This window comes from Poecilia mexicana, unplaced genomic scaffold, assembly GCF_051168715.1.
Source record: "Poecilia mexicana isolate PSO_F unplaced genomic scaffold, ASM5116871v1 scaffold_2, whole genome shotgun sequence".
Classification (NCBI taxonomy): Eukaryota; Metazoa; Chordata; class Actinopteri; order Cyprinodontiformes; family Poeciliidae; genus Poecilia; species Poecilia mexicana.
Genome location: NW_028263371.1, coordinates 4,858,159 through 4,869,958, shown reverse-complemented (window position 1 = coordinate 4,869,958; position 11,800 = coordinate 4,858,159). Strand labels below are relative to the sequence as shown.

The 11,800-nt window shown below is 43.1% G+C and overlaps 1 protein-coding gene across 1 annotated transcript; it reads left to right on the top strand.

Moving 5' to 3' along the window:
* The first annotated feature begins 278 nt into the window (after positions 1 to 278).
* Positions 279 to 11,347, top strand: nptxrb (neuronal pentraxin receptor b). The gene is made up of 6 exons (XM_014969007.2): positions 279 to 957; positions 1,142 to 1,878; positions 4,831 to 5,230; positions 6,223 to 6,464; positions 7,379 to 7,558; positions 9,507 to 11,347. The coding sequence occupies exons 2-6, from the start codon at positions 1,147 to 1,149 to the stop codon at positions 9,750 to 9,752; spliced, it is 1,800 nt and encodes a 599-aa protein (XP_014824493.2). The 5' UTR covers positions 279 to 957; positions 1,142 to 1,146; the 3' UTR covers positions 9,753 to 11,347.
* The last annotated feature ends 453 nt before the right edge of the window (positions 11,348 to 11,800 follow it).

Here is an 11,800-nt window from a genome sequence, read left to right as displayed (position 1 = left end):
ACAATATTCATTTTGTTGTTGAGGCATGTTGTCTTGGTTTGTGACTCCGGTTTGCTGTTTAGCCCTGTGATCATGTGATGTCATCTCCCAGGATGTATTATAATAATGCTTCTTTTTAATTATTTTTAACTGCTTAACACTAAACACAATATATTCACAAAATGAATGAAGTTGTTTGACTTTTGTAGAAAACGAATCTGTAAATCTTTGAGGGTTAGTTGTTTTCCATTTTCTTGGTATGAAAAATATTCAGTCTATTATCAGAAGCTACTGCAGGACATGGGACACTTTATGTGGTTTAATGAACACTAAGGTCCACTTTTAAATAAAAGTAAACCCTGCTGTTTAACAAGCTAATCTTGATTAATTAATTACACAGATTAATTGAACATTTTCTTTTTATCTTTTTTTAATATTCCGTAGTAACACTTTGGACACCTCGGTAGTCCCGTATTATAAACGACATGTCAGCGTTGATGCGGTGAGTGGTGGACGTCCCTCCAAATTAAATTCTGCTTAGGGCAACAACCTCAGTTCGGGTGACTAAGTTAAAAAAAAAAAAGGGTTTCTTTCCAAAACTCAGATTAACATTACATTCCACGTCCACAGCTAGCGTTTTGCTGTTTTTCGTCCACAGCCCTTTCAGTAACAGAGATGCACAAGGCGAGGCACGCGCTCTCACACACGCGCTCTCACACGCTCGCGCACCCACAGATCCATCACGGCCTTGTTTGTTTCGCGCAGCTGCTGGAAGCTCACCTCAACTCTCACCAGTCACGCTCCTCCTCCAGCAGTCGTCCTCATGGCAACGTACGCACGGAGGAGAGAGCAGCTTAGCAACGCAGAGACGGAGAGCATCCCCGTAGGTCGAGACAGCGCGGTGCCATCGATATCACACTCAGAGGGAGGAAAGAAAGACAGGACGCAGCAGCGCTACTGGAATCAGCTGAAGTCGACGTAAGCGTCATGTTTTCTCCTGAAAAAGAAAAATGACACCTCTTGTTTTCGTTAACACTTATTGTATTTGTCGTGATTGTAAGGCTCTTCGTGTAGCGCGTGTCCTCCTGCTCGTTGCGGTACGGAGTGATGCTGCATGTTTGTGAAGGCGATTGATCCGGTCTGTTTTCCTCGGCTTTCACAGGCGTGATGAAGTTCGTGGTGGTGCTGGTGGGAGCGGGCTCTCTCGCCTTCCTCGGCGCGGTCATCTGCATCATCGCCAGTGTTTATCCCCGAAAACGCGCCGTGACCGCCGGCGATAATGGCACCATGACCTCAGAGGCTCTGATCCAGCCTCTGGAGTCCGGGTCGGTGGCTCACGCCGGGCCGCTGGGAGCTCTGCACGGCCCGGGGTCTTACGAAGTGGACAACGGACTGGGCGGCATCGACCTGGAGGTCCCCACGCTGAACGAGCTGAATCTGGGGAAGGAGACGGCAGGCGGGTCGGCGAAGCAGTACAGCTTCAGTCGGCTGATTTGTACTCCTCTACCTGTTGGGGAGTGTAAGACCAAAGATCTGAGGCAGAAACGGGAGCAGAAGCAGCAGCAGGCGGATGAGCCTCCGTACGGGAACGGGGGAGACGAAGACCTCCGGACGACAGCGGAGAACCTCCGGCAGATGGTCTTACAGCAGAACGACCAAATCCTCATGGACCAGCGGACCATCCGGGAGCTGACGGGAAAGCTGAGTGAGTGTGAGAGTGGCCTGGAGGACGAGAGGACCACGCCGGCGCGGAGCGTCGGGGTGTGGAGCGGGAACCGCCGCGTGATGGCCGGGGACGACGTGAGCTCCACCTCGGCGGCGCAGCTGCAGACGGCCCGGGCGGTGGAGGAGCTGGCCAGGGCCATCATGGACCTGAAGGACCGGATCGAAAAACTAGAGGTATGTAGGCCTACGTTGGAGGGAGAAGGGGGTGGGGGGGCTTACATTTAAAAGAAATAAAAATGACAAAAACATGTTTAAAAGGTAGGCTAAACGTTCTTGTTGCTTTTCATAAAATATGCGAGTTTGAAAGAAGAACAAGCAGGCGTGTCTCTATAAAGTTTTGGAAAGGGACACTAATTACCCTGGAGCGACACTCTAAAACTAAGTCATGATATCATTTTTATCGTGGGAAATCAAAACTCTACACAACGCAAATCTGTTGGTTTCAGTAATTAGGTGATTGCAACAAATGGTATCCATAATTTTTAAATAAAGTCCTTTTTATTATTTTTCTGACCCAATTCTTGGTTTTATTCAAGTCATTTAAAAAAATATATGTTTTTTTATAACATGTCATCTTACCTAGTGTTTCCCGTAATTATTAATTACCAAAATTGTAATTATGAAACCTTTATTCCAGTTTTGAAACACAAAATGGGACTTTTTTAACTCTTCTGAGGCAGTTTCACCTCCTTAGAACTACATAAGCATAAAATCTACAACACAGTCAAGCCTTGACTTGATTATTCTACCCTGGTTATTAATTCTTTAGCTAAAATAGATTTTTAAAATTTCCCGTTTTGTTCTTGTTATTAGAACTGGATGTACAGTTGTGTTTCTAATCCTCGTTTTTAACATTCATAGCAAATTTTAAAGTTGGTTTATTATTCAAAAACAGTTTGATGTCTGTACTCCGCAGTGTCGAGCGCCCCCTGCTGGCCTGGAGGTCCTAAGTAGCATCCTAGTTTGCTTATTCATCAGGCAGCTGCTGGAAAAATGAGGCTAATAACTGAATCATCTCACAAAATGTTGTCGCACAGGCTGCCTGTCCGTCTTTATTCCTCCCTCTCCGCTCTACAAACCAACTCATATTGACACAAATGCTCATCATGCCTTGCTCCCGCTCCCACATGCTCAGGGGAAATCTTTCCACGTAAGCCAGTGCGCCCCACCTCCCATTATGTCGGCTGCCTGCTCAGCATCCAACACTTGGACGTTGTTGTAAATAAAACATGAAGCTGGCCGGACGGGAAAAAGGCTGCTGAGGTGGTTCGGGGTTTAGAGACCGAAGGCATGTGTGTGTGCTCTCAGATTGAGAAACAGAAGACATTTATCCACGCACATGTACGCATGTTTTGTTTTTCTACCTTCACATTGACTTCGGTTCATTACTAAAGCCTGACCTTAACGCTAAACCCAAAATAAACTAACATCAAAACTTAGCTGTCAACGTCACCCAACCCCAAAACTGCAGCTCTTCTTATCACGTCGGACCTCGTAAATCCATACAACGTTGGAAAAAATGGGGCCTTACAAGGTGCAGAAAGTCTTAAGCATGCACACACACACACACACCCCCCCACACACACACACACACACACCCCCCCACACACACACACACACAGAAACATCTGTGCATCGCTGCCAGCCCTCGGTAAGCGCAGTCACAAGGTTGTCTCCATCAGTGTGAATTTATATCCTTGATGTGGAGATCCACCACCTCAGCAACTCTCTTGATATTACACATCGCCCTCGCAAACGTCTCATCCACTGCATCGGATTTGCCTCTGTTTACAGCAGCCTCGCAGACACGTTATTTATTATTTTCTGTAGCTTATGCTCTGCATCTTATTAACGGCTTGAGTGATTATTAGTATGGCTGCAGCTCATTTTAAAACACTTACTTTGCAAAAAAAAAGCAGTTTTAGGAAGTGTTTTTTCCCCCTCATATCCAGAAATTGTAGACAACCACTGACCAGTAAAATGAGTTTATAATGTTGTTATGTGTAAGATTTTAATCTTAAGAAAGGCTTGACACAATGAGGTTTAATCCAAATCTGTCATTATAAGGCCATGGATCAGACCAAACAAATGGCTTGATGGAAATGAAATCCTAGAACATCAAATGAAGAGCCCATAAAAAACTTAGTTCTACTCCAGATACAATTTCTGAGAAATACAAATTTTAAAAACTGCCTTAAAACATTTTCACATTTTGTTATATCACGTCTGCATCATATAATCTCAGTATAAATCACAGAAAATTGACGCAGCATAATGGCATTATAGCATGTAGCACTGTTGAGATGATGAAGGCAAAAAAAGAACAGAATCGTCTTAAAGAGACACAGACCCGATTTCAAGGCATTAAATTTCAAAGTCAAATTCCTTTTTTATGTATGATACATATGTTTATGTAGCATATTTATAACAACTGAAGGTAGCATAGTTATTTGATTGTGCTATAAAATGGCACTAAACAAATGATACCTTTTAAAGGTTGTTCAAATCGAACAACTGGGGATCAGATTCAATGTTTAAAATAAGAGCAAAGATGCTGAAGGGTTTCCATATGTTGAGCCACACAGTTATGATTAAAATTAATATCAGTTTGTTTGTAAGGTTTGTACTTTTCATATCATCTATTGTTCAGGTTTATTATGTCAGCCCTACAGGCAAATGTCTTACAGAGCTAAATTGGGGCCATATGTTTGTTCAAAAGAAAAACAATTTGTATCTGAAAAAATAACTGAGACTGGAAAAAACATGTTTGAAATTGAAAAGATTTGAAACAGAAAATTAAGATTTGAAACTGAAAAATATTTTCAAAACTACTTTTCATATTCAAGTTTTTTTTCAGTTTCAAAATAATATTTCAACTTTTTTGTCTTTTGAACAAACTTTATGGCCCCAATTTAATGTCATAGATTCTTCTAAGTTTTCTGTTTGTCCTAGCATAAAGATAATCAAGCTGAAACTGCTGGTAAAAGCCTCGTCTTTGTTTCTACATAATATATGTCTTTTAGTACATCTGTTGTTTTCCCTTCTTCTTTGTTAACTTCTGTACGTGTCTGACCTTTTGTTTCTCTGCACTACTAAAGACTATTATCTTTCCCCTCCACTCTACAGGCGGAGATAGGTCCCGGAGCCCTGAACCTCACAGATTCATCGGTCGTCGGTAGCAGCAGCAGCGGTAGCCACGGCAGCGGCAACACCCAGACCGGGGACACTGGCAGGACTCCATCTTCGTCGGTCGGCGGCTCTCCATCCCCAGCAGCGGGGGGTGCCCCGGGAAGCCGTCGTCCTGCTTCCCCGCACTCCCACGGCTCCAGGCCGACTTCTTCCAAAGGTTCCCCCGGCCGGGGAAAGAGCGTCTGGAGGGTGGAGGACCTCGAAGGGGAACTGGAGAGGAAGATAAAACTGCTGAAGAAGGAGCGCCAGGGCATGAGGAAGGAGACGCAAGATCAACACGAGAAGATCGACAAGGGCATCGACTCCGTCAACCATCGCATCATGGAGCTGGAGCACAGTGAGTGTCTGTGGGAGTAAACCGATACCCACGAGGAAGCGGATAACCGCATCCGTGCGCTCTGACATGAAAGCACCGAGAGCGGCGCCCGAAATGAAAGTTTAACGAGCGCCGCGGGTGAACTGGGTCATCACAGCAGTGGAAAATACACCGTGTGGATGAAAATAAGATGGCTAATGAGGGCTGAGGGTTGGGAAATGTCAAGCAGGGACAGGGGGCGCGCAAATAATACAGCTATAAATAGAGTCCATTAAGTTTGGATTTAGTTTCGTCGTTTAAACCTCTGTTTCATCAAATCTCAGGGCAGAAAACCACTGGAAAACCGAAAATGATAAATAGGTACATTTCAAACAAAAATCTGGGAATTTAAAGGATAAAGAGAGAGATTAGCAAAGGCAGAAAGCTTCAAGAACACTTACTTAGTCCCTTTTAACCAAACGGTTTTATAAAAATCAAAGTTTATTATTTATCCAAACACATTTTTAGCACTAAACGTGGGCTGGTTAAGGTACAGCAAGGCTTTGTAAGTTTATAGTTTAAAAAGTCTTAACATGTTTTCATCACACCGTTGCTAAGATACAAGGCCTGAGGAGGGACCGAAGTTTTCTCTAAAAGTAAGAAAAGGACGTCTTCACCCTTTCTTTTTTTACTAGAGAGAAATTTCCAGCTCTTTGGAAAAGTGGTGTAAATACATCAGTTGTTCTGGTGTAGAAACAAAAGTAGCGCTACCAATCTCTCTTATCGATGATGTATCAATGTTTTGCTGCTACAGCTGATAAAATACCGGGAAGTTGAGCAGCTAGCTGAAGGTTAGCTACTACAGCAGATAGCCCAACTAATTAGCCACCCAATGTGTGTGTTACTCTATGAAGAGCAGATTGGTACACACATATAGGTTTGTCACTGAAGCAATCACCTGTCAGCCCATCTTTTTCATTGTTTCTTGCTTTCTGACGACCTCTCTTCATTTCCCCTGCTCTGTGTCTCCACAGCGCTGACAGAACCTTCGTTTCCCGACGGCTTCGTCCTCTCCTTCCCCATGCGGACCAGCTACATGCACGGCTTGGTGAGGAAAGAGATCACCGAGATGTATGCCTTCACTGCCTGTGTGTGGCTCAAGCCCAAAGAGGGTGGCATCGGGACCCCGTTCTCGTACTCCGTGCCTGGGCAGCCCAACGAGCTGGTCCTGCTGCAGGGAGTACACAATCCGGTCGAGCTGCTCATAAATGACAAGGTAGAGAGCTTTTCTCACACTCATCAGTCGTAAATGTTGCTTAACCCTCAGGGATGCAGCGATCCACTTTTTTCCCACTTCCGATACCAATATTTATATCTGAGGTTTAATCTCAACCGATACCGATCCGATAGGACTGGAAATGACACGCTACAGAAGAAATTTGCTGAAGTTGAGCGGAGTAAAAGTCCTAGAGGTTTCTTTGAGCTAAAGCTGAATAACGGTGAGCGTCACAGCCACGCTTTCCATGGTGAGACGTTTAAACACCCTCACTTTTCATGCAGTGTAGCTAAAAAAAGCTGTGTTTCTACGGCGTTGTCTTCGTGTCACCAAACTCAGTGTGCGGTGAAACCGATGTGAGTGCATAAGTCTTTGTAAGCAAACAATAACTTGCTGCGTCGTGCGTTTTAAGTTTCACATTCGGTTGCTAAATTTGCGTCTGACATGTTGCGCTCCTCTCTGACGTTCCTGCTTCTCATGTATGGAACACCAAGAGGGCCAAAAAGCTGTGTGATTTTTATGTCTCTGTTGTATGAAAAATATTTTGTTAACATGCAAGCAACTGCGTTCGCAACTTAAAGCGTAGGTAAATAAACCTCACCACCAGCTATTAGCAGACAGATCGTTTTCATCCAGTCAGAAAGACAAAAAAGTACTTGAACTTTGCAGCCTAATAATGTGCTGTTAAGCATGTTACACTTACTTTGTGCATTTCAGGTATCATCTTTATATTTAAGTTACTATACGATGTGATAGCCATATGATAGCTACCTGCCTCACTTTGATTAAAGTAGAAGAAAATGTCAACAAAGGCAACTGTTACTGTTTACAGCTGCAGGAGGTGAAACAAAAGTTATTCACCACCATCATGTGTTTTTCTTTTTGTGTGTGTGTGTGTTTTGTTTTACCTTCAGGTGGCGCAGCTTCCTCTGTCCCTACCCCAGAATGAGTGGCAGCACATCTGCGTCAGCTGGACCCTGCGAGACGGGGTGTGGAAGGCCTACCAGGGGGGCAAGATGAAGGGCAGAGGAGAGGGACTGGCTGCCTGGCATCCCATCAAGCCTGGGGGAGTCCTGATACTGGGACAGGAGCAGGTGGGCTGGACGGATGGATGGATAAAATGTTGGAGAACAGGCCATTTTTGTGGAAATGATGTTTTTGTAATGAATGAATGAATAATAGCTACAGACACAGTGTCTCCTCAGAAAAGTCTTACATTCATGTATCTAAAATTAAGGCTGTAAGATGTCAACTTCCACTTTTAAAAAGTGGAAGTTGACCTTAAAAATGTTAATCATAATTCTTAAATTTTGTTGTGGCAGAACTTTTAAAGCTGCAGTGTGTAACGTTCATAGAAATTTTTTTTTTACATATTTGTTGAAACTGTTCTATATCATTACAGAATGGTTTGACTTAGGTAATCTGTGAAAAGCTCCCGTGTCTTTTCCCAATGCTAGCTAGAAACAACCAATCACAGCCAGGAGGCGGGTCTTAGCACTCTTTGCTCTTTGCTGCACTGCAGCTAGCGTAGCATGTTGTGAACTCTCAGGCTAGTCAGCATAGCCACCGACTATGGTGGATGAACAGTTTTTCTGTGGCAGTAAGTTGTTTCTCTGCCATTAGCACATTGAGTAGCATTGACTGGCAGCGCTAAGACCCTCCTCCTGGCTCTGATTGGTTGTCTCTGACTGGGAGCGATGCATGTGACTTACTGCAGCATTAATCTGGTACATTCTATGTACTTTTTTCCTGTGAGGCAAAAGTTTGAATGCCACAGAAATCTTTAACTGAAAAAAACAATAGGTAGACTACGTTGATCAAACATGTAAACATGAGGCAGTTTAGGCAACTGGTAACTGGCTGCTAATATACCCTAGCTAGCTAGCTACCTTTTTATGTCTGTCATGAGGTAGCGTAAATTTAGCATCGGTTGGCTGGAGAACGTTCGTCTTCAACATTGGCTCACTTCTGTTGCCCATCCACACGAGGCTGGGTGCAATCTGCAAAGAAACCTTTTCACTATGTGGGTTAAGGCTGTAGAGAGAATCACAAAACATGCTGTTTTCTAATGTACATTTCTGTCACTTTAAGACCATTAAACGTCTGCAGAAACCCTGTAGAAAAGACTTCTGATCAGCAGATGAGAAGCTGGTGCCTGATGAACGTTAGCGATACTAATCCGTACAGCTGGTTGCCACCCTCCTTCATTAGTCAGTCAGCTACATTACATAACCATGATCAAATCTTGTGTTAACCCTCCTCGCTGCTGTCAAAGAAACAACCCAATGCTCATTCTGCATCGCATCGTCCTTTCTCTGAACATGTGAAGCACACAGCAGGAGCTTCCAATTCAATAAAGCGATGCGCCAATGCTAAACAAGTTGATTTGATGGGTAGGTTTTCGATGGCACTAGCACTTTATTAATCTCTGCTGTAAACAGCTGATGGATTGTTGTGTGGATGTGTTGACTAGATTTTATTGGAAAATCCCCCCACGCTCCCCCTCAAGAGGCAGCCCTGGAGTAGAATAAACATTTTTAATCTTATTTTTGTAGAATCATCATAAATCAGTGCTTCTCAGCGAGGCTTGGGATTTTGATCCCTTTTCATTACTATTTAACCAGGAACGAGGACACAGTAGTAGACCTGACAGCATTGCAGCTCGACAGACTTACAGTAGGTCAGTGTAAGCGTGAGCTGATGATGATAAAAAAGGATTAAAACACAGTTTTTTATAACCCCGATAATCGTCTTTTAACCTCTCTTCCTTGATGGTCACGTTTTTTTTTTGTTTTTCAGACAAAATGTATCAATGATCAATTCATCCACTTCTACTGTATATAAGAGTCGCAGACAAATGTTATACATTTACATCATTTCCTACAGTTTTTATGCTTTTTTATCATAACTGTTTATAAGTTTGTGGTGCTAAAAGTTCACTGGATGAATATATTGGCAAAGCTCTGCTTATGATGAAATAAGCAAACATTCAACTGACATTCAGCCATTTGTTGGTTACAGTGGTTTGTTTTTCTACTCCAGGACACGCTAGGCGGGCGTTTCGACGCCTCCCAGGCTCTGGTTGGGGAGCTGTCCCAGTTCAACCTGTGGGACCGGGTGCTGAAGCCCGCCGAAGTGGCCGCTCTCGCCGACTGCAGTTCCTCGGCACTGGGCAACATCGCCCCCTGGACCGATCAGGACATAGACGTCTACAACGGCGCCACCAAGGAGTCCCTGGACCCGTGCCACGCCGCCCAGAGATCCAGCCCCTCCGGCCCCAAGCAGTGAACGCTTCACGGTGGGGGGAGGGAGAAACCAGCCAATCATTGCTCTGTTTGGCGGTCTACATTCAGATGTTTAAAGGTGTACCAAACCGGAGTTTAGAGTATATTTTTGCTTCAAGGCAGGTCTTGCTGGTCAACTGAAGGGTTTGTGCTACTGAGCTGTAAAGAGTGGTGTATTCGTTTCGTTCTTTGTGTTGGTGTACAAGCACGTGTTTACTTCTGCAGCGAGATACGGCGCCTTCAGTCACAGAATCACTTGTAAAGGCAGAACAGTGGATGAACTTCTGGCTTTTACAGCTTCAATGAAAAAGCTGTAAAAGCAAAACTGCGTTTCCATTGACCATACAAGTGCGCAAATTGGAATTCGCTAAATGGAAACAAGAGGCAATTTCGATGAAGCTTACGTTTTTCAGTAAAAACGTTTTGCGATAGGATGAGTTGCAAAATTTCGCAAAACTACAGCAGGAACACTGTAGGTGGTAGGAGGACATATATGGCGTATCTTTTATCGACTTATTGTGTGAACAAACGTATTTGCGCGATTTCAATGCCGTTACTTATTTGACGGCAACACAAAACTTGCGAAATTGTGTTTCTTTTCCCGACAATTAGCAGAAAATCAAGAAATTTTTGCGCACATTTGCAAGGGAAACGCAGCCGGAGACACGTCTTGTCATTTAACACTTAGGGGATTGTACAGGCAGAAGGTCTGATGGCTTCGTGTTAGGGTTAACACGAAGGATTATATTATGTATGAAGCTGCAGTTGTTCCATTTCTAAGGTTTCTCAGACAGCACAGTGATGCCAGGTTCTGTCTCCGCTCATCATGGTCATTCAAAATGCTTCAAATGAAACCTGAGACGCTGTTGTGCTAATTTTTGACTTTTTCACTAAGATTATAAAAGAAGAGTCGTTTTGTTTTGTTTTTGTTTTGTTTTTTTCTTTTACCATATATGATTCTGTTGAGTAACTGTGATTTTAGGTTTTCTATAGTGCACACCACAATTTAGTAAAACATTTGACTCTAAATGTGCAAGTGTAACGTCCTCTTGGTAATGTTGCTCTGTTCTTAGTCCGCTCTCCTGCTTCGCTGTAAGAATGTCTCACACTTCACCGTCCCACAGTTCAGGGGACGAATTAAACTCTGCTGCTGCACAACACATATATCTCCTCTGACTTCTAAGAAATAAACACTTTGCCTCCCAGACTGCGCGTCGGACACAAGCGGTTACAGCGTGTTTGGTGAAACTGTGATGCTCCCTGAATGTAAACCAGATGAAATAAGTATGTCTGCATGAGTGTTTCCTGTTTGTAAAAAAAAGAAGAAAAAAAAAAAACACGAAAAAGACAAACTTGCAAATGAATCAGATTTTCCCATTAAGAAATATTTCAGTAGGAAATTATAACCTCTCAGAGAAAATGCTTAGTGGTAGTGGATTGATTGGATTGATTCTTGAGTTATGAAGAAGAAATCTGTTATATAATTGGCTGTTATGTGGAGAGAAAAAAAACGCCTTTATCTCATGCCTTTATCTTACTGAAGAAGAAAAAAAGAGAAAACAAGCAAATAAACAGAAAAGATGCTTTTGAAACACTGCAGCCTTTCGTCCTCCACTGTGTCTGATTTTCTCAGTTTCTCATTTCCACTGACTTCACGCTGTGATAGGAAAGTTGCATATTTATATTTTCCCTTGAAGTTGAAATCACACATAACCTGACAAAATTAGAACAATCAATTTTCAAATAATGTTTTAATTTATTCAGAGGTAAAACAAAACAAAACTCTATTACCTAGTCAACACTCTGCTGAAAAATGACAGCTCTGCTTTTCCACCCCAAAAAAAACCCTCCTCTCTTACGTTTTGTTCTAAATCGTCGCCTTCGCTTCTTTTACTCTTCTTTCTCCATCACCTAATTTGCATCATCGGGAACCTTTTCTGTATGTTCCTGTTTTAAAATAAACAGAAATTAAAATATAAAACCATCACAAGATCGTTTGCGGAGCTGCAAACATAAAAACAACAATGAGAATCCAGATGTCCGCTGCAGGCT

Coding starts and splice junctions, on each gene's coding strand:
- nptxrb (XM_014969007.2), top strand. CDS start 1,147: ATGAAGTTCGTGGTGGTGCTGGTGGGAGCGGGCTCTCTCGCCTTCCTC. Junction 1,879..4,830: donor ACCGGATCGAAAAACTAGAG/GTATGTAGGCCT, acceptor TCCACTCTACAG/GCGGAGATAGGTCCCGGAGC. Junction 7,559..9,506: donor TGATACTGGGACAGGAGCAG/GTGGGCTGGACG, acceptor TTTCTACTCCAG/GACACGCTAGGCGGGCGTTT.